The following is a 22,228-nucleotide window of genomic DNA, read 5'->3' as shown; positions in this document are numbered from 1 at the left end:
AAACAAACCTTGTTGTACACCGTCTTCCTCAGTCAGTAAGATTATTTATTTTTAATAGAGCTACAAGGCCGCTGTCTTACCAACTTCATCAACTTATTATGGATTTTGTGATGCAGAAAGCCCTCTTGCTGGAAATTTGCTATGCTATTAAAAGATTCTTAAGTCCCATCATCTGTCTTACATCTACAGGCAAAGGATGACCCACGCTCTGTGTTCAGAGATCACCATGACACGAGTGATCATGGATCTCTTTTTGGCAGGCTCAGACATCACCACTAACACTTCGTGCTGGCCTCTCCTCTATGTGGTGGTGTACCTGGGAGAACAAGGTGAGAAATGCATGGATTGTACTTATACATGTCACTGTCCCTGCTTGTGCCTCAGCACTAGGCAAAATGACATTGAGTCAGTTGTCCCAACCCTGCAGTGTAACGTGGTTGGGGCATTTTGAGATAAAATAAAGCCTACACAAAAAATTCTTTCCTGGACACTCGCAGCAGAACCCCCTCCTCGCCCCACAGGGCTGGCCCTAGCGCCACACCCAACATGGCGGCCGCCCCGCCACCCTCCGCCACACACAAGATGGCGGCCGGGTGCGTCGCTTTTCCGCTTCCGACGCTCGCCGCGCTCACGGTGCCGGGGCGAGGAGGGGAGGGGGGGGGGCAGCGAAGCGGCGGACGGCGGCGGCGGCGGCTCGGGGCTCGCGGCCGGAAGCGGCGGAAGGCTTTGGGCGGCGGACCCGGCGGGGCGGAAGTGGCGGAGCGGACGGAGGTGGCGGCAGCGAGCGACGATGAACAACAAATTCGACGCGTGAGTCGGCGGCGCGGCCTGCCCCGGGCCTGACGGCACCGGACCCTGCCCGCGGCCCCCCCTCCGCCGCCCGGGACCGCTCCGGGCCTGGCCGCGAGTCACCGGGCCCGCAAAGCCCCGGCCCGGCTCGGGGGGCTCCCGCCTGGCCCCGGGGAGCGGGCCCGGGCCCGGCCGCTGCAGCCCCCGGTTGTGGCGGGGCGGCCCTCCCCGCTTCTCGCTCGGCTTCTCCGGCCCTCAGCGGGGAAGGGGCCGCGCCCGTGAGGTGCTGGGGGGCAGGGAGCTGCCTTCTGGCCCTCGCGTGTGCCTGGGGTGGCTGCCACAGGCGCTGGGCGTGCGGAATGCCGCGTGTGGTGCTCGCCGCGTGGGCTGTCAGGTGGAGGTTTGTAACCTCGGACCGTGTGGGAGCTCGGCAGCGCGGGCCGCTGGGTTTTGGCGTAGAAATTCTGGACTGCGAGGTGTGGCGCCTGATTGCTGTGTTCCTTTCCCCTTGCCAGATTGAAAGATGATGATAGCGGAGACCATGACCAGAACGAGGAGAATAACACACAGAAAGACAGTGAGAAGGAAAAGAACGACCGAGAGAAACCACAGAGTACTACCAAGAGGAAGGTAAGGTGCTGGCACCTGCCTTCCCTCAGTGGGGCGTGAGGTGGGAGTGCTGGAGAGCCCTCAGTTCTGGGATAAAGAAGGTGTCTTAAAGATCTGTGGCCACTTCACGTGCTGTTACTGTGCTAATGACAGCTGAGGGGCCGCGTTAGCATTTGCATAATTCGATGCAGCTTTTGAAGGTATGTAATCTGAGGGGAGAATGCTCCATTCACAGTTGCAGCTAGGCACAGCCAAGCTTTTGAATAGAAATGAGAGTAAAGTTTGGTTTCCCCCCAAAAAAAAATTTTTGGAAGAGGATGTGGGAAGGACAGGTTGACAGAGGAGTGGTGGCTTGCAGTTGGTTTACCAAGCTGAGTTTGTGCCACTGATGAAATAATTCAAGATGTGATCTCTGAGTGTTGTGTGGCTTTGTTAAGAAGGTGGATATACATGTTGTTTTCTTAATCTTGTACTTAATACTGTCATGTTTGAAGTAATACAATCATTATAAACTTACTGTAGTCCAGAAGAGAATAGAGACTTAAGCCCTAGTCACTCCTGCAGCAATTTCTAGTGACACAAGATGAGGGCTTTGAGGCTTTTTTTCCCTGTCAGATTTGACTCTTAGCTAGTGAGTTCTTGTTGGCCTCTTTTATGTGTATTAGAAGATTTTTTTAATTGGAAATGGATGTTTTGGAAATTGAAAAGACCTCTCGGCTGACTGCTAGTGATGGGTTCTGCCAAAGCTGACATAACAAGTTCTGAGACAGACTAATCCTCCCGGAGTGGCGGGGTGTTGGTTGCTTAAGGGAGTTGTTGTCACCAAAGAGTTGTAATTGCTTTTGAATCATGGCTTAGCATAAATGAGTTTTACTCTTCCCAGAGATGAATGACTTCTTAATTCAGAAAAGTTAAATTCTTGTATTGCCATTTTTAGTTGCTCTTTTTTTTTGGCGACAATCACAGTTAACTATTAGAAACAGCATCACTAAATTTTCCTTTTAGCTCTCACGAGGGTTGCTTTTTTTGTGACACTTCCCTGAGCATGTTATTATTTCCTTAGCCACCCCTGCACTGCAAATTTCTAATATTCTTTGGAATAGTCAGCTGCTGTTAGCCTAATGGTCCATGTCAGACAACTAACAGAGATGGTATTTTTTTTTTCCTGTGCAAATAAGGATCAGATGTTTGTTTTATAATCCGTGAGGGCAGGAACATGTGGACTTCTGATGCTGCGAATATAATTATTTCCATTCCTGCTCTTGAGGAGTTTATAAGGGATAAGCAAGGTTTTCTGTTCTGCAGGCAGTTGTCCCAGGGCCAGCTGAGCACCCCTTGCAGTATAATTACACGTTCTGGTACTCCAGACGAACACCTGGGAGGCCTACCAGCTCGCAGAGTTACGAACAGAACATCAAACAGATTGGCACCTTTGCCTCAGTGAGTATATCCCCGTTGTGCTTGTGTCTCGTGAGCGTGATGTGGCCATCGTCGCTGGCTTGCTGAGTGTGTGCACGTGGACGCTGTGCTTCTGCTGTCAGGAACAGAGCTGAGTGTGATGTGCCGTGACTTACAGGTGAGTTCTTGAACCACATACAGCATGGGACGTGTCCTAAGCAGTTCTCTGCCCTGTGCTAGACAGCTGGAATAAAAATGATAGAAATAAAAAGGAGTCACACGTAGCTTCAGTCTGCTAGCTGCAGCAGAACTTGACAGGTAAGCAAGAGAAGAAAGCAACAGCTCTTCTGGATGCTAGGTAGCCGTGAGGCAGGCTGTACAGTCCTCCCCAATGCTGTGCCAAGTGTTTCCATCGCAAAGAATAATGAACAGGCATCGGGTGTGCTGTATATGCAAGCAGCTGTTGGCCTGGTGTCTGTTGCCCTTCTGGAAGTGATGAGTGAGGTGCAGTTTGGTGTTGCAGTGAAGTAGTTAAAAACCAAGCTCCTCTCCCTTTTCCCTTTCGCTGTTTACGGTTGTTTATTCCTAGAATGAAGGAAGTGCTGGAAGGGCGGGCAGTGTTGGGTTGTTTCATGGTACTGGCAGTGTAAAACCATCATTAAGATGCCAAGGTACACAAGTAAAATAGGTCCTCGGTGTTACAGACACCACAAACAAAACCATTCTCACGGCCGGGAAGCGTGCTGGCTGGTGGTTGCTTTGTTTGTTTGTTTTTAATCTAGTCGTTTCCCCAGGTTTTTCAAAGGCCCATGCAAATGTGAGTTCTTCCCACCAGTAAAACTATCTGCTGCCATGTGGGAATTTGTAAAATAAAAGAATACAAAAATACCCTTTCATCTCTTCTGGAGGCTGCAAAAATATGCCTGTCTAGGCAGCTTGGTTGTGTTACTGCAGCCACGCAGGGTAAGGGTGGGAGGAATAGCTCGGAGCGTGTTGGGTCATGGGGAGCTACTGTTCCTGTTCCCCTGTGTGATCAAGTACTTTTGGCTACTGTGTGGTGATCTGGCAGTAATTTTTCAGTCTATTAAATCGGTGTAGACTTAATAGCTCCTTAGAGGAAGAACTTCATATGTTCCGTTGTCTACTCTTGTTTGCAAAGAATTGAGTTCAGCTAGGATGGAAGGGTGTTGGCCAGAAGATCTGCTAATATGTTTGTTTCCAAATTCTGTTAAAGACAGAGAACAAGCTGCAGGAAGAATTGTCTGAGCCAAAATCTAGGTTTGGGTTTATTCTTTGCTTTTTAGTAGAAAGCTCTAAAAGCTTTCATGTGCTAACCACTAGAGGGCATATGCACTTAGTGTAAGAATTTGATTTCCACACTGTGTTTGGATGTATCTAACAAAAATAAATTGCTTCTGACCCCACCTTTCATAATTATATTGGCTATAAAAGCAAATTCCTGCTTGTGTGGCAGAGATCAGAGGTTGGAGCAGAATTCCAAGGGCTGACCAAGTCATCAAGGTCTCTGATAAAGTATTTGGGATGGTGTCTAACCTCTCCCGCTTCGCTGCTGATCTGCTTAATAGCTATTGTCTTACCGAGTAGAGTTCTCTTCAAATGTGGAAATTAGTATAACCTCTTCTAGTGCCTTGTTTTGATTTAAAGATCCAGCCTCTCTAAGATCCTTTCAGAGAATCTCAAAGGATAAATATTTTATTTTTACGAATTAAAAATTCACACCAGACTGTCTGAAGTAGACGCAGGGGCTGCCATGATGGAAACTGGTATTTGTCAAGTGGTCAAAGTGTACCATAGCAGGTTGTAAAGGGAAATAAAAATTTAAATAAAAGCTCTGAGTGGTGCCTTAAGATTTTAAGACAGCACCAGAATGCCTCTGTTGTCTTAAAACCTGGACACAGTAAAATCAATACAAAATATGTCTCGTTTGGAGGTTCCTGCAGCGAGCAGTGGTTGATGCAGGGATGATGTGGTCTTGTATAGGGAGGCTTGGCTTTATTTGATGCTCTTGACACACATCCACTAATTAAAAATTTGGGCGTTAGGATTTAGAAGAGATGTCTGGCAACTGTTGTCTAGAGCAGATGTTACCTTAGCCTAGATTTCTTCGGACAAACACCAAGTATTTTTTGCAGGCACTTGTTGAATATTTCAAGTGGTCATCTGCTGATAGAGCCAGTCAGAAACAGGCAACCAAGCTCTGATCCTACTGCTGCCTTGCGGGTATCCTAACCGCCACCCTTGTGCCAAGAAGGTAGAAGAGAAGAGGGAAGGTGGCTCTGGCTAGCTGGTATAGAAAGGGAAGCCTGTTTCTGTAGGAGTCTTGGCTCTGATCTGTTTGGGCAGCCTCATTGTGTGGTTTGTGTTGTTGCAGGTGGAGCAGTTCTGGCGGTTTTACAGTCACATGGTACGTCCTGGGGACCTGACAGGCCACAGTGACTTCCACCTTTTCAAAGAGGGGATCAAACCCATGTGGGAGGTGAGTTGGAACTCTCATTTCTGCCTCGGTATTTTTCCAGAGTGCTTCTACAATGGACTCTTGTCACTAAAGTGAGGTCTCCAGGCTTCTCTCGGGTGCAGCCCTTTTGTCTGGGTTTCCTGTACGCTTGTTCTCAGAAGCCTGTCCCTTGTAACCTGGTAGTCCTGTGATCCTCTGGCAGAGGAGGGAGCACATGCGGAGCGTTGCTAGCTGTGGGGCTGGAGCACCTCTGGGCAGCGTTGCCTGGAGCCCAGTGAAGGGGACACCAGCAAACCTCTGTGCCTCCTACATGTTGACATTTGCTCTTTGTTATAGCTTTATCCAACGACAGCACTGTGGGGCTTTTCTCTAAAAGGGCTCAACCTCTGTAAGTAGGGTTCAACAAAGATGGAAACCAAACCTCCTTTGTCAGACAAGGAAGAAAGAGGCACATATGGTTAAAAGCCTACAGCTGTACAGAGCTGGAGGTGGGAAGAAGACTTAGCCCTTCATTTGCTTTTTTTCTTTCCAAGGTACTCAGTTCGCTTGTGTTCATTCCTGTCCAAATCTGTTAAAAAAGAAGAAAAAATACATTTTTGCCCAGCAAATCATTTTTCCAGTTCCTAGCTGGCTTCCAGCACTGACCAATACCGTTCGCAGTATGAGAATTTTGTGTGTTGCTTTGCAGTACCTAATTATGCTGCTTGGTCCTGAGAAATTTATATGTGACCCTAGTTGGCAATTATTTTAAGCAAGGTGTTTTATAGCCAGTTACCGCAAATACAATTTATATAAAACGCTTAACCCTCTTTGGGCTCCTGGTGAGCTAGCTGCTCTCATAATGTGTCAGCCAGAGAGACCACAAGTTAACAGAATTTCTATAAAGCGTTTCCCTGTAGCCATTTTAAGTAGGGGGTGGAGAGGTTCTTTGTTTTTTTACTTCTGGCCACGATGCCTCCTTGTATTTGTAGAAGAGGATCCTTGCTGCTGCCCTTCTCTTCGCTGCTTGCTTTGCAGGGCTTTGTTTATGTTCCTTTCTCTTTCAAATTAATCCTAACATGCTGCAGTTTCTGTAAGCACATATATGTGCATGTAGCTCTGATCTTTTTCAGGATCCATCTGTGCCTTTTCTGGGTAAAGTCAGAAGCAGTAAGCATAATGTTCCCTTGTGATTTTCTGGGCTGCAGATCATTATTATTCTGGTAAAGGGAAATCAAATGCTTGACTGAACCGAAGCTTGTTTAACCTGAAAGAAAACTAATGATAACCATAAAACACACAATACAGCATCTGCCTCCCAATCACTGTTCTCTTTCTAGCCTTGAACCTGCTTAAACCACATTTGAAGTATTTTGAGCAGTACCACTTTATTTTCTGATCCCCATTAGGCTGTGTGGAACATTTGAGGAGCTAAACTCAACTCTTTGCTTATAAAGGCTGAGGTGTAGACAACTTAATTCTTAGAGTGGAATGTTTACAACGTGGAAAACAAGGATGCTTAGTCAAAAAGCATTTTGCGTTTCGTAGGAGTATGCCACGTTCCTAGGATTTGTGCTGATTGGGATTTTTCACCTTGCATGTGGCTGCTGTCACACTGTGAGGTTTGTCTGGAGCTGACACCTCCCCCTTTCAGCACGGGCTTCAGCACATGCATGAAAACTGGGGGGCTGGTGAATGCGGCTGTCATGCTGCCGTTTCCACGTTTGCTCAGGATTGCTTCATTAGCACTTGCTGTCTCTGAGAGCACACAATGTTTAGTTTTTTGAAGCCCTGAAGTAGCTTTAAGGCTAAAATAAAGTGAGCTTTGTTACATGAAGAAGGATTGGGCTGCATTGCCTAGCATCTACTAGGTGTGACCCAGAGGAAATTGCAGGTGATTTGGCCAAGGATGTCCTGTGTTGTACAGCTCCCCCTGAGTTCTCCGTTCCTCTCTGTTTCTGTCCTAGACCTCTCTTTTCTTTCCCTTCCTAACTGCCACCTCTTAGACTAGTTCCTACTTCTCTCTTTGGCTTTGGATGGAATTTGTTCCCCTCTCACCTTGTAAGATTTCCCAGCTACAGTGTCATACAAGGGAATGCCACAGGGAGCGTTCTGCACAGAGGATGAACTGCTGTCGGATGTAGGCGTGTGTTCTCTGAAGCAGGGGAATCTGTAGCAGGTTTCAGTTCAACATATGGAATCGCAATATTGAGGTGACAGACTGGGTGCTTAGCATAAGTATTTTCCTTTCTTCTCTTCTCTGATTTTTTGGGTATTTCCTCAGGTCAACACAGACTGGATCAAACATTCAGCTCTATGTGTGATAATGTCAGTGGCTCCTAGAGAAAGGACTGGTCTTTGTGTTCACACAAATCGTGAGCCCGTTCCTGGAAATGCTGAAGGAAAATGCTTTTCAACTTTTCACTTGCTTTCACTTTTCAAACTGTTTTCCTGCCTTCTGTGTTCTGTGACGAAGGATTTTTCATCTTTTACAAGCAGAACTACATATACAGCAGATTAGGCAAAGTAGGAATTAGGCTAGGGTTTAAGAATAGTTTTAGGGTTCTTGCTTCTGGTTCTGCGTGCAGATTGATAGGCTGGTGTAGCCTTTTTTAGTGGGATCAAAACACTAGAGCTCAAGTCTTCAGTGTATAGAGAGCTTCCTCTGAAATGCTGAGTGTCATTGTTTCAAATGCTTTGTATTCAAAGTAAGTGGCATCCCTCTTTCTCTGCTGGCATGGGGGAGAAGTGAAATGCCTTTGCTTGAAACTACCTCCAAATAGCAGCCCCTGGTGCCCCACCCAATCAATATGTGCTCCTGTCAGTGGCTCTGCTGTCTTGTGGGAAGCAGAAAAATTGCTGGAGGGAAACAAATCTATTTCTTGCCCGTCTTCTTAGGACGATGCCAACAAAAATGGTGGTAAATGGATTATCCGTCTGCGAAAGGGCTTAGCATCGCGATGCTGGGAGAACCTCATTCTGGCGATGTTGGGAGAACAGTTTATGGTGGGGGAAGAAATCTGTGGGGCAGTCGTCTCTGTCCGATTCCAGGTAAGCTGCTCTGAGCACTGGCCTATACTTCCATTTGGCAGGGCTACAAAAAGCACCATCTGCTTACCCCTTACCTACTGTTCTTTAGGAGGATATCATCTCGATATGGAACAAGACAGCCAGTGACCAGGCCACGACAGCCCGGATACGTGACACGTTACGAAGAGTGCTCAACCTACCTCCCAACACCATCATGGAATATAAAACACACACCGATAGCATCAAGTACGTGCGGTGGCAGGGGGAGGGCCCGCTGCTGGTTGCATGCGTGCTTGAGCAGTTTAATGCAGGGCGCAAGAATCGAGGGGAGCGCTCGCGTGCGTTGTGTTCGCTGCAAACAGCAAGACAAACAGCAGCAATTGTTGCCAGTGCGCTTTGAGAACCAAATATCTGTATCGTTATTGTGTTGTTTTCAGGGACATTTGGTTCTAATAGTAAGACCTTATTCTTTTTAAGTGTGTAGTGCTGGGTTTTGTTAGCGATCCACCCAGCCTGTCACTTGGGAGGTGGGCAGCCCACTGTGGGGCTGTGGCTTGATGCATTCAGACGCGTGCAGTGGGGGGGGCGAGATCATTTGAATAAATAGAGATTCAGGGGAATAAAGCGCGGAAGCTAAAGGGATTTATGGTGCCATTAGACTTATAAATGTTCTTGGGAAAGTGCTGTGTGAATTTACAGTGCTGTACAAATGATTTCTAATCATAATAAACGTCATATATTAAGTCTTCCAGGCCCTGGTGACAGAGGCTCTTTAACAAGACTAGAAGATCATGGTACACAGAGAGGACAGCTGTATTTTTAAATAAACCTATTACAGCTTACCATACCAGGCCATTCAGGGTGACTTTTATTCCCACAACGTGACAAAGAATTGTATATATGGGTATTAGTTATAGGTGAATAATGTAATTTTTTTCCTAAGTATATTACGAACCAATACACCAATTAGGTCATATTGATTAAATTAACACTTGAAAGGTACCCTCAGAAAAAGAAGTGAAACTAATTAATAAGACATTGATAGAGCAGCAAGCTTTCTAATCCAACCCTTAATCAAGGTCCAAGTACCTTTCATGACCTGTTTTCATTATGTTAGCTTGTCCTTTCCACATAAACGCCTTCCTAGATAGCACGCTGAGGGGAGTTTGGTGAGCTCAGTCCTGGTTTTAGCAGAAAGCTAGCTTCCAGTTTTGAGTGTGGGTCACTAGCAAGAACACGCAGGTCTGTTTAAACTGCCTTTAGGCATCTGGTGCTCCACACGGCCCTCCTGCCTGTGTGTGTGGGAAAGAGAAAGGAAGGGGAAATTATTATTATTAACGGAGTCTTTTCCAGGCAGCTTTTTGGTTTCTGAAAGTTCCCACTTCTGCTGAAATCTACTCGTGATTTTGCCGGTAACACTTCTCATGCACTTACTGCCAGGAGAGGGCACTATCAGCTGTCTGTGTGTGTTAGGAGATAGCAAAGTGCTCATGTGGACACATTCCAGGATATTTTACTTCTGTTCAGCAGCAGCAGGCTGCAGCCTGTGGTAATGTGGCTTTGTGGTGTAAGAGGGGAGATGTTTCTGTTCTCCCTGACTCTGTAAGGAAAGCTGTGTCCTAGCTGTGATGTTTCTTCACATGGCAAGTTTAGAATGGAAGTGATGCGGCCTTTCCTTAATAAGCTCTCCCCACCAGCACGTCCTATGAAGCCACGGAATGCTGCTATCACCATGTCGGTAACTGGTTTTGCTCTGGCAGGTGCCAGTCCTTGAGTGGTGCATCCAGCCTCGTGGTCTTACTTCCCTACAATAGTGTAACAGACCGTGTTTGCTGCCCTCTCTTGCTGCATAGCATCGGAGTTTCGTTTTACTCTTCTGATGTATGGTGCAAGAGAAGCTTGTCCAAGAGCAACAGGTGTCGGAGGAGCCAGGCGTAGTAGTTCAGATTACAGTCGGGAACAGTTGTTAAATAGCAGGCTGACTTGTCTCCCACTTACTCTTCTGTGAGCAGGAGTGATAGGGAGAAGTTTGGTTTGATGGTGTCCTAGCGAAGCAGGTCTGAGCAATTAACCTTCCATCATGTCGGGTATCACGAGAGCCCTTCTTTCCACGGCCTCGCTTGAGCTGCAGCAGTCTGATTTCAGTGCTGTCCCACATCTCCTAATGGCACTGGTGTAATTCAGAGCAGAGCTGCTTGTCAGTGGGGTTTGTGTAGTGGTGCGTGGACCGACTTATTGTGCTTTTCTCGCCTGGTACCAGCTCTAGCACGGAGGGAGGAGCTGCAGGCAGCCAGCTGCAGTGGCAGCGGGGCGGTGGTGGTGCCTGCTTTGTTGCCAGAGAAGAGCAGGACAGCCCCAGCTTTCAGTCTGCCTCTGCTTGGCTGTGCCTCACATCATTAAGGTTTTCTCACTAATGAAGAATCTCTTGTGTAACTAGTTCTATCCTCCATAAAGTCTGGCTCCTTTTCCTCGCCCATCTATCAAGCCCTGTTGAAATACTGTCCGTCATGAATAAACTCCACTTATGCTGTGCATGTACCATGTGATTTATGACTCAGGAGGGCTTTCTAGCCAGCACTCTATATTCACACTCTGGCTGTGTTTTATGAAAGGCTCTAATGGAAGAGCTGTGCTGTAGGCTTTGTCAGGGCTGCCTTTCTAGGGGGGCTCGTGGCATTTTTCATTTGTATGGGCCGCATCTCTCCACTAGAGCTCTGCTCATGTGCAGGGTTTGATTGGCATTGATTGTGCTTCAGGGAAGGGAGCACGCTTAGCAAGAAAAGAACAGGCGTTTCTCAAAACCTTGACTTCTAGGTAGTGAATTGACCTGGATTAGCTTTTGACACACTGTAAATGAATGCTTCTGCAGAAATTGGTAGCATGCCCCTCGCTGTGGAACCTGAGCACTGTGTTTCAGGTTTTATATATTCCTTTTGTGATGTTGCATTTCATATTAACTCATTTTTAGACACCATTTTTCATGAGTTGTCAGAGAGGCTGCAGCCCCCTTTGTTTCAGAAGGCGGTGGTGCTGCCAAGCTGCTTTTGAAAAGTATCTGTTGCTTCACAGCTATTCCAAGGACCTGTTCTGCATTCCGTCCGTTCAGTTCTCAGCGGTGGGGCTTGTGCATTTAGCTAGATAAGCAGATCTTTCATTGCAATTTTCCCATGTTCGTCCTTTCTCTTGCTTGCAATATTGACAAGCTGCCTAAATCCCAGCAAGTGGAAGGGTCAGCCTAGTCTGTATTAATTTCCAATCTTGCTAGAAGAGCTAGAGCAATCTGTTGGACTCTGCTTAATTCCAGGGGATTTATAGTACCTTAGGCGTTACAGTGCTGAGCGCCTGGAAAGAACCTGTGTGACATTTTTTGGGCTACCTTGTTTCAGTAGCTGGAGAGAAAGCACTTCTTTGTTCTCTCAGAGGTGGATGAAGAGGTGCACTCACCTGAAGTGAGCCACTTAATAGTTTCTGCTCATCAGTGTTGTTAACCTTGGCGGTGACAGTGTCCAGCAGGTAACAGACAGCAGTACTCTCTATGGTTCGAAATTAAGGAAAAAAAGAAGAAAAAGTCTGTTTTGCTGTCATACGAGGGGTACTGTTGTTGGTTTGTGGTTTTTTTTTTTTTTTTTTGAACGCAGTGTTGCTGACCACAGCCTACTCATGTCTCAGTGAAGCCACGGAAAATATTCAGGTGTTTGTAGTGAGTGAACTGCAGTTGGGAGTGTGGTGGTGGGGAAATGATCGCTGTAAGGTTTGATTTCAGTTTTTTTTCAGGGGTGTAGTGTAAAGGGCTTGGCTGTCTTGCATACACCTTTGCTCTGCCTGGGGTTATCAGCCGATTTTTCTTTTTGCTGTGCTGCTGTGTGGTCAGCGGCCATCTCCTGTGCTGAGAGCTCCCACCTGCATTACCATCCAGGAGTCCCAGACAAGTTCAGCGGCGCTGCTTCGTGTGACAGGAGAGACCAGACCTTCACTGCGTGGCCATGCTGCTAGCTTCCACTGAGCTGGCTGGGTCGGAAGCATTTTGGTCGCTGTGTGACTTTATGGATCGTCCTGTCAGCTCTAAAGCAAGGCTGCTTTTTCTGAAAACAAAGCTTCAGTTATTTGTAAGTGCCTGCTGCAGTGAGAGCTGAGCAGCGTATAAAACTCTCCCTTCCTTTCAAAGTCACCACTGATAACTAATGGGACGGCTCGAGTAAATGAGAAGAATAGTTGATCTTAATAGGGCTGGCACTGGGTTCGTTTCACTGCAGGCAGTTGGAGGAAACGGCCTTGGACTATATTTTGGCTAGGGAACAAGGAGATATCCTAAGGAGGGAGAAAGGGTATGCACTGCAAGAAGAGTGCAGGGGCAATGTTCTCGTGCCAAAAATAAAAAGGGGAGGCAGGGAATGAGGTCTTGAATCCGAGGGAAATATGACAAGAGAAATCCTCGTGGAAGTGGTGAGTGTGTGGCAAGGTCGGTGTTCCTGAGACAGTAAGCTGGAGGTGGCGTGCTGGGGAGAAGTCTCCTTTGTTGCACCGGAGTTCAGCCAGTGCTCTGATTATTGTGTTAACTCTGTTATGTTTTTGTAGCGCTGCTTTTCGTTTGCTTGCTAATTTCCAAGGACATTAGGAGTTGATACTCTTCAGTACTGCTGTCCAGTTTGTACCATCTTTGGCTTTGGCTTTTTAGATGGTGTGTGCAGGGTTAACCTTGTTTGAAGTTACATGGTTTGCACGCGGGGCCCGTAACACTGATGCCTGTCAGTGGGAGGGCAGGTTGCGCTGGGTCTTGCCAGCTGTAGAGAGCTGTGTTGCTTCACCCTCGTTCCACCCAGTCTGAGAACAGGAATAAAAGCTAGAGGAGGGTGGTGAGGTTCCAGATCTGAGGCCCTGCAACACTGGCTTGATTTGTTTATTGCTTCTTTCTCCAATTCCTGTAACGCTTCCAGGTGCTGTAAGTCTAAGAGCACCTCCTTAGACTTGGGCTTTGAAATGATGGGTTCGCTGACTTGTTCTTTGTCCCCTTTGTATATTTTATTCAGAAAGGTCTCTGGCTTTGTAAGAGGTTCCCATATCTTGGTGGCCTGTCTCTTACCAAAGAAGCCACTGTAATCTATTTCACAGTCCTTTTCAAGGAGGTCAGTTCGGATGTGTTCATTTCAAAGCCGTGATGGCTTCCCTCTTGGCCTGTGCTACAGATACTGCCAGATATAGGAAAGGATTATTTCAGGCTACAAGAATATCTGAGATTTTTTTTTAAAGCTGCTGGACTGTAGGCTTGTCAAAAAGTTCCTGGTGGCTTTGGACAAACCCTTTAAGCACTCTGAAGAGCACGGGGAGAGGGATGGTCTCTGGTGAGTGTCGTGAAGGTAGCGTGTGCTATAAGCTCTCCACCTCTGTTTTTAGCTACGGAAGCAGATGGAAGGGAGGCGGAGCCGCACAGGAAAATACCATGGGGAACTGCTAGGACTTTGAGGGTGGTGTGGAGAGAACTGCCGGCGCTTCTTGCACAATCGTGATTTGGAAAGTCCCTTGAAGCCGCTGTGGCCTCTCTTCCTCTTTTTGCTCTGATGGTGGCTCCTTTTTGTGTTTTTTTTTTTTCCATCCAACTTGCTGAGGATAAAGGGAGCCCTGCTTGCATCCTGACCCCGGGTAGTGGGGGAGAAAGTGGGAAGTTTCACCAGTTGTGGGTCAGGAATGAGTGTGGAGGACCAGCTCTGGCTGGCTTTATTTAGCCTGCTAATGTTTCCATTTCCCATCTGTTCAATGGGAATAACCTAAGTGTTGGGGATCAATTCACTGAGTATCTGATCGCTGCACAGACAGTATAGCACCGAGGTACTAAAAATGTCTATACATAAAAATAACCTCTTAGACTCTCTGGCACCGTGCCTTTGGCACATCACAGGCCATAAAGATTCTGCCAGATGAAATTAACTGGCAGCCTTGTTCGGTACGAAATGGAGAGCAGTTTGCTCTGCTAGCATAGTTTAGGTACATTAGGGCAGACACATCTTAGTGGATTTTTTCAGTCAAGTCAGCAGATAGTTGGAATAATTAGTGCTATAATATGTATGAGGGTCCAAACTTAAACATTCTTGGCTAGGAGGTCTTTTTCTCTGTCTGTGAGAAGGACTTGGCAGCTGAAGGACTATGTGCGTGGTGTTATGTGATGTTGGAACAGGGGACTCCTTGGTTTGAAAGGGGTAGTACATCATCAGTTATGTTGACAAATAACCTTGTGTCCCTTTTGTAGAGAAAAGAAGTTACGAATTTGGGTAGAACTGTGAGAGAAGAAAGAGAAGATGTGATGATGGGTGATGGAAATGTGGTAGAAATGTAAGGCACGGGAGGCTGAGGGGAAGACATGAAGGTAGAGACGAGGCTGGAGATGTAGTTAGCTTTCCAACCTGCATTCGGCAGCGAGGAGGAATTCAGGTCAAAAGTTAGTCTTTCCCTAACTTTCTGCTGGAGGGAGGCAGTTGTACCCCCAGTGCCTGGTACCGTGCACTGACTGGGTGACACAGGCAGTTTTCCTTGAACTTGTAGGGTGCTGTGGGGGAGCTGTATCTGGGAAGACCTGGGGGGAAGGCTCCCATTTAGGTGCCTCTGCCGCCGTGTTGCTTAGAATGAACCACCTGTGGCTTCGTCTCTGTCCTCCAAGCAGCGTTCAAGCTGCATTGCAGATCTGACCTCAGCGATCGTCTGTGAGATGCCTCAGCGAGTCCTCTTTCTGCAGACTTACTCACCTTTGATTGTGCCCTGCTATTTCCCAGCAGATTGTTGAGAGAGGGCTGCTGTACTGGTGCCCCACGGCTGTCTCTGGTGTGCTCTCTTGCAGCATCTACAGCACCCTGTGCTGTCAGCTTTCTCCCTCACGTTTCTTTGGCCTCAAGGGTTGGTGTCTGAGGATCAGCTCAGAGATTCCAAGTAGCTTTGGGGCTTCCGTGGATGACTGTTACTTGTCCGTCCTATTCAAGATCAGAAAGATTTTGTGCTCCCATGGGTGCTCAGAAGATGGTTTTTGATCCCCTCAAAAGAAGGATTTGCTGTCCTGCGTTACGGGAAGGTAGTGTCGTAGATCCAAGATGGGCATCACAGTGACAAGCTTCTTGCTTGTATGTTCTTTGCTGTGTTCCCAGCAGGATTGCCTGTGTGCTGTGTACAGTCTTTGAGAGTACCCATGGCCTACACTTGCTGGTATATTCTGTAAATTTGGGCTGTGACTTTGCTGGGAAAGAGCATGTGACAACTGGGTTGCTTTTGCAGATGCTGACCGGGAGCTTGACTGTGTGAGGTTCAGGTAGGAGCCTGTGGGTCTGTTTTGGGCACGGATGCTGACTAATGGAGAATTTGTTTCTGTATTCTCCTGTTGTGTTGATGACTTGATGAGGTAATGCAGAAAACAAGGTATGAGGTAGCTGCAACAAAGCACCAGCGACAAGGTCTGCAGGACAACTTGTGTTTATGAGAGACCTGGGTTCCCTTTAAGGTCCCTCCTGCTCCATGGGACTTTGGGGTTGGTAAATGGCTTGGCATGTGCTGTAGGCATCAACACTGTTTTGCTGGGTCTGGAGAACGATGACGTTCTTTGATATCTCTGATCCCAGAAGATAATAGTCATGCTCACGTTAACCTCAGCATCTTTTCCGAGAGGGCTTTCAGTATTCTGCCTTCGTAAAACAGACAGCAATTTTTCAGTCTGCTAGCTTTGTCCGTCAGTAGCATTCTCCACCAGGGAATGCAGCGTTAGGCCTGTCCCTCTAACTCGTCTGAAAACGTTTTCGTTTCAAAGAGCTCTGGTGTTTTTATTGGGTTGTCGTTAACAACGCAGGTTTACAATAGGAATGGAGACTTTCTAATAACGATGGGATTCTGCCACCTGATTGAAGAATGGCCTGATAACTAAGCCATGTGGCATTAAAAGAAGAGCCTGTTGGAGGGATTACTGCATACTCAGATACGTGGTGAAGCATGAGGGCAGTAACTGGCAGGGCTTAACCAGCCAAGAAGTGTGACAATCCTCCAGAAACATGTAACATCGGCTGTTTTATCAGTGATAGGAAATGGATATTCCATTTGCGACTGAGAAGGTCGTACCTGTCTCTGGGTATTAATGTGGCTGTATCGCCAGCAGCCAGTGGGAACGCTTCATGGCTGTGCAGAACGTAAAAAGCTGCCTCGCGCTGTCAGATGTTTGGCTGGGTTTTAAGGATGCTTCTATCCACTAGGGCTAGCAGAGGATATTGCCTTGCTCTCCGAAGACAAGTGCCTTTCAAACGCCATTGAATGTTTCTGCTCTCGTTAAAAGTTAAGAAGCCTTTGATCTGAAGTGCTGTTTTTTTGTTTTTTGTTTCATTTTTTTTTTTTCCCTCTGGCTTGCCAGGGCCTGGGAGGAGTTTCATGGCCTGGTGAACAGCAGTGGCCGCTGATCGAACGCTCCCCCTCCCTCTGTCACACGCAGGGTAGGGCCTCATCTTTCTTCCTATGTGACTTCACGGCATACCTCTCAGCTTCCAACCCTCTTCCCGTGGGCTGGCATGTTTTCCTCTTGCCTCGTGGGCCTGATGGTGGGCTCATTCCACTACTGGCTCTTTTCCTAAAGCTCAAAACACATTTTTTTCCCCCAACCAAAGGCACCAACATTCACAGTGGTCTGCATTCACTCAGCATTTTCTGATACAATGCTGCGTGCTGTTTTGCTAATGTGTCCTTCCTCTGTGCGAGCCGGTTGTATCCCAGACCTAGTCCCAGGAGGCTGAGAGGTACGTCTTCAGCTCGGGTCTGCTGCCTAGGGCTGACTGCTGTCAGGTACGGAGTGGTAAATGAATGCTGAGCACATCCTTGTGAGGGGCACCGCGAGAGGCGCCTGGAGCTTGGCATACATGCCTCTGCTCCTGACAGTGGGCTGGGGCAGAATAAATTAGTCTGTCAATAAAAGCTTGTTCAGGAAGGACACGCAGTAGCTACTGTATTTAGAAATAATAATGCTGTGGCTAATGAGATGAAACCACCTGCTACTTCTGGTAATGGCAACCGACCATGTGCAGAGAAAACAGCCAAGGTGAGCTCGGTGCCGTTGTGAGCCTTGCAGCTCAGACTGGCTTTCCCCTCTAACGCCTGCTTCCCAGACAGCAGGCCCTTTCCTTAAAAAGGACTAGCACGAGGCCTGGTGAGGAGGGTCGTGTTTGGTTGTAGCCAAGTGGGATTGCTGCACTGCCGAGTGCCAGAGTAGAGGAATCTGTTTGAAGAAGCATTCCCCAGCCTAATTCCCACCCTCTGGTGGCGTGTAGCTGCTCCAATACAGCCGAGCATTGAGAGCCCGCTGGGAATCCCACTGCTCCCAAAACCTCCTTCCGCAGCTTTGGGCAAGCAGTGCTCTCATGGCTTGCTTGGAAGTCATGGATGAAATAACCTTTCCTCACAGATTTGGCTTTTTGTGAGGATCAATGTTTACAAAACATTACACAGGCACATAGGAGTGTTTTTATTGTTGAGAGGACATTCAAGTGACCTTCCAGAAGAGAAAACAAGCTCACTTCATGAAACACCAGTCTCAGAAAGCAGTACATGTGCCAAGGGGATAGAAAAACAGTGACAGAGTTGATTTAGCTCTCAGCTGTAGCTGTAGTGAGTTACCTACCAGGGAGAGCAGTGGTGAGCAGAGGGCCGGGGCACCACGGTAGGGGTGAAAAGAGGGGAGATGTAGGAACCTGCCCAAGAAAGAACTAACCACTGTGCCATCCTCCTGAGGTAGATGACACGGGTGGAAGTACTGAATGGGACAGAAAGTCTAATTGCTGTTGCAAATTAACTGGAATCCAGTTAATGAATCCTGAATCATGTTCCCAGATGGCAGCACAGCCTGCTTTGCTTGCAAGTACAAAGGTGAACCCCAGTCTTCTACAGATGGCCTCCAGCATGGTTTTTTGCTGTCATGTAATAGCAGAGTAACTTGTTTAACTCTCCTAAAGAGTGTTTTTGACTTCCTTCTGCTCCTCCAGCTCTCCAGCTTGCCTCCTGGAGCTGTTCCAGCATGCACTGTACTGTGATGTTACAGCTACCACGTGGCTTTTAGCAGCACACAAAGCTAGCTCAAGGGCTGAAACAGGGTTTTACAGTCCTGCAAAGCACCTTGCTTCTGAAGCTGTGAGCTGCCTTCACTCTTCAACACGGCTCTGCCAGTTTGTCGTGATGTATGCTGGGTTATCCCTTGGTGTTTGGTTTGGGCATCTTACTGTCCTGCCCTGTTAGGGGAAGGGGCGCCAAACCTGTCCTATCAAAGTAATTGTTATCTCGTTTAATTGCCTTTGGATAAGAAATAAATTAAATAATAATAAAAAAACCAACCCCACAACCTTTTATTAATGAGTAAATATGGTTTGCCTGTTCCTGCTGCTCACAGGCCAGCAGTAAGCATTAACACAGGTTTCGGTACCCTGCCCCATCTTCAGTTGCTGCCACGTGCTGCAAGACTACACAAACGAAGGTTGTGGACCAGCAATCCTTTCTTTGTCAGTAGCCACATGGCTTTACTCATGTCAGTAAAAGCTGCTGAAGAAGCTCTGCCATTTAAACTTGGGAAAATGTCCTCTTTGGATTTAAATATTCTTTAAAGGCAGGAGAGACCAGAGGCCTAAACTTGTTGATAATGGGACAAAAGGAACTAGCTATGAGATACTGAGGCAGGAGAAGGCTTCACTGCCAGTATATTTTTGCTCCAAGCAGAATCCCTAAGGACAAACATTTGGGAAGGAAGAGATCTTGCAAATTGTTTAAATCCCAGAATCTGTCAGGGAAGTTTGCAGTGCCTGTGGTGCTTTGTTCACAGGAGATACCGCTTTTTTTCTTCCTGCTGAATGGGGACGAACCAAGATCTTGTGTTCAGGTGTTCTGGAGCAGCAGGTTGGCTTAGTAGGAAGTCTGTAGTGAGAAAGTTCTGCTTAGGAGGTTTAACAAGCATTGTTTTGGGTTACATGCTGGGATGGCAACACTGATAGCCACGGTGGGTGGAACCTTGGGGTGCTGTGATCTGAACAATGCATATCTTTAACCTCTCTTTTCCCTCTGTTTTCCAGGGATAATTCAAGCTTTCGAAACACAAAAATCACATTGTGAGAACAAGAGTTGGCACTAAGCTCCTCTCTCCGTGTCGAAAGCACTGAGAGGTCTCCACCAGTGCCCTCCGACCTCTGAAGGGACTCATGGGCCACTCTCGCACTCCTCCTTGGAGGAAGGATCCATCTGAAGCCCTCCAGCAGCGGTGATAATAGAGGCTGATTTTGTCATACACAAACTTTTTTAGCAGTGGGGCGGGAGGCCAACCTTTCAATTAGCAGCGTGCCCTCGGGGCCGCATCTTGCAGCACTTTCCTCTCTTTCTGTACATGGCATGCAGGATCCCTGGGATTCTGCCTTGACGTCGGAGCCTTTTGCTGAGGGATACCAGTATTAAAAATCTCTCTGCAGCTGGGAGGAGCTTCCCAGTTGAGAGTTAGCCCCATGGTTTTCAAATGCCCACTTTCAGCTCTGCCAATAAATTATTGGGTCTCTTTGTTTCTTTCAGTCTTTTTTTTTTTTTTGGTCTAAAAGTAGTGGGGTGGTGTTTCCCTAGTCTGTGATAAGACCATAGGCCTGCTTCTGTGGGTTCCATAAGGCAAATTCCCCTGAGCTACCCACCTACATGACCTTTGTGACCTGAAGCTACAGATATAACTGTTAAAAAAAAATTAGGTTACTCTGTCTTTGCCTCTTCTTCATACTCCCTGTTCAGCAGTGCCTTGCACCCAGCCTTCCTTGCTGGGGAGAGGGCTACAAGCTGCCCTTAAACTAGGACAAAGAGGTGTCTGGTGTCGCTTAATTGCTTTATTCCAACTGTCTCAGTGGAGAACCATCAGGAAAAGCTGAGTGCAGGGCTGCGCGTGCTTCTGTGGGTGGCTGAGGTCTGCAACTCTCCAGCCGTCTGGGAAATTGGACCCCAGTGGCTGTAGCAAAAGAGGGTGATGGCTTGGGCTGCTGCGTGGAAGCTGTGACCAGAAGAGGGACTGAGGGTGACCCCATGTCTTTTGTCCTCTGGGGTGAGGCTGGACTGGGAGGTTGTTGCTTGGAAAGACAGCAAGGCTGCAGTTCAGATGCCACAGAAACAATAGGAGCTAATTATTTCCTCTGATTCTGCTTGAGTACAACACTAATTGTACTCATTAACAACTTTAGCCTTTCCGCTCTTCCTTGGGGAATAGCACAATTGCCTTTCATTTTGAATAGAGCCTTTGCATTGGGCCTGAGGGGGAGGCTCTGGCCGGAGCTGGGGCACACCTCCTGCCCTGGGCACTCCTCAGCCCCAGGGAGAAGGGGCTGCCGGCGCCAGTTTGGTAGTGACCGCAGAACCAGTAGCCCCTGGGGGAGAAATATCAGCCTTGGGGATCAGGAGACCTTCAGCCTTACGACTCCAACTGCAAATTCCTTGTGTTGTTATTGAAGCCTAGACTGAAAGCAGCCAGGACTGGCAGAGAAGACAGCCTGAAGTATTCTTCTGAGGGGCTTTGTTTTCCACATTGAGGGTTTCGGTCCGAGGCAGTAGCACGGTGACTGATGACTGCCTGCTCCCCATGGCCACACAGCTTGTGCCTGCTGGCATCTGGCTGGACAGGAGCACAAGGCAATTTCCCTGGCTGTAGCATCACTCTTAGTGTTTCTCGAGACCCCACAGTCCTATTCCTGTTCCTGCCGCTTGTTTCCCACCAGCTTTCAACCAAATGCTCTTTCCCAGGCGCAGTTTGTTTTCCCTGCTGTGATCAGGTACTACTACGGCTGCTACTTAAAATTCCTTTTAAATACAACTCTCCCCTGCTGCTCTCTGGTATTTGTTAGGGGGATTTAGTTGTAATTACATTTTGGCAATCTAAGCAAAAATAGCCCAGCAAGGCAAGGCTGAAATACTAGCTGCAGGCTCCTTTTATCCACAGCGCGTTTAGCTTCTTGCAGATGACATCACTTAGGGTTTTAGTCCTGTTGTTGTGCCCAGCTGCGTGTCGCGTCCACCTCTGCTATTTCATGTACTCGCCCACTTCTTGCTTCTCATGCCCTGCGTCTAAGCTGGTGCTGATGGGCGCAGGCTTGCTATTAAATCTGAAAATGCTGCAGTCCTGCTGTGCTCGCCCTTAAATACTCATTGCGAGAGAGATGCAGAAGAGCCCTTCCCCTGAGGCTGTGCCTCCCGCTGCCGCTGTGGTTGAGCTGTGGAGGAACTCAGCACCAGTTCCTCTTGCTGAGGGAGCGAGCTGGCTGGGACCTGGAGTTTGCCCTCTTGAATGCTATGAGGCTTCTTGAGGGCAGAAGAAAACTGGTGTTCTTTGATCGATGCGAAGCACTGGATTTGGTGCTTCCACTGGCTTGGGGAGGGATGGAGCCAGACTGGTTCCTGAGCAGTGCTTTTGGGTTGTGATCTATTGTGTCCTGCCAGTAAGTGATGAAAAGATAGCCACGGGGTTGTCTGGGAGGGGAAGCAGCCTCTGTCAGAAGGAGGTTTCAGATCCTCTTCTGATAGCAAGCCTGAGTAGGAGCCTCAAATCTGCGGTGAGTCTTGACCTTCCCTGCTCTCTTCATCCCGAAGGCTTTGTCTGCCCTTAAACTTGTTCAGACCCCTGTGTAGTTTCCTTTGAGGAAACCAGCAGCACTTTGAACCCCTTCAAGCTACGGAGCCCATCCCCAGGGCTTTGCTTTCCCCAGGGGGTGCTGAGCTGTGGCAGGCTTGCGAACCCTGGCTGTCTGCCTACAGCTGGTCAAGCAGGAGCTGACGGCTGGGCTGGGGTTGTCCGGTTCAGGGAATGATGGTGGGGAAGCTCGCAGGGCTGGGGACGCTAGGCCAGGGCACTCGGTCCCTTCGGCTACCGTGGGACTGGGGACAGGACATCACTGTGTGTGGCTGTGGGGGGACAGAGGTGTAGGGCTGCCACTCACCAGC

The 22,228-nt window shown here is 47.9% G+C and overlaps 1 protein-coding gene across 4 annotated transcripts; it reads left to right on the top strand.

The window, feature by feature from the left end:
* The first annotated feature begins 647 nt into the window (after positions 1 to 647).
* Positions 648 to 19,825, top strand: EIF4E2 (eukaryotic translation initiation factor 4E family member 2). 4 transcript variants are annotated; one of them, XM_083848338.1, is made up of 8 exons: positions 648 to 810; positions 1,305 to 1,419; positions 2,704 to 2,838; positions 5,189 to 5,293; positions 8,150 to 8,302; positions 8,391 to 8,527; positions 16,653 to 16,731; positions 19,345 to 19,825. In XM_083848338.1, exons 1-7 carry the CDS (start codon positions 791 to 793, stop codon positions 16,696 to 16,698), a joined length of 711 nt encoding a protein of 236 aa, XP_083704464.1. In that variant the 5' UTR covers positions 648 to 790; the 3' UTR covers positions 16,699 to 16,731; positions 19,345 to 19,825. The 4 variants fall into 4 exon arrangements, with proteins under 4 accessions (XP_083704464.1, XP_083704465.1, XP_083704463.1 ...); XM_083848336.1 differs by lacking the exon at positions 648 to 810 and adding an exon at positions 828 to 1,189; XM_083848339.1 differs by lacking the exon at positions 16,653 to 16,731.
* The last annotated feature ends 2,403 nt before the right edge of the window (positions 19,826 to 22,228 follow it).

Source organism: Anser anser, assembly GCF_964211835.1.
Source record: "Anser anser genome assembly, chromosome: 9".
Lineage (NCBI taxonomy): Eukaryota > Metazoa > Chordata > Aves > Anseriformes > Anatidae > Anser > Anser anser.
This window is presented reverse-complemented; position numbering and strand designations above follow the sequence as displayed.

Coding starts and splice junctions, on each gene's coding strand:
- EIF4E2 (XM_083848336.1), top strand. CDS start 1,149: ATGCCGCGTGTGGTGCTCGCCGCGTGGGCTGTCAGGTGGAG. Junction 1,190..1,304: donor GCGTGGGCTGTCAGGTGGAG/GTTTGTAACCTC, acceptor TCCCCTTGCCAG/ATTGAAAGATGATGATAGCG. Junction 5,294..8,149: donor GGATCAAACCCATGTGGGAG/GTGAGTTGGAAC, acceptor CCGTCTTCTTAG/GACGATGCCAACAAAAATGG.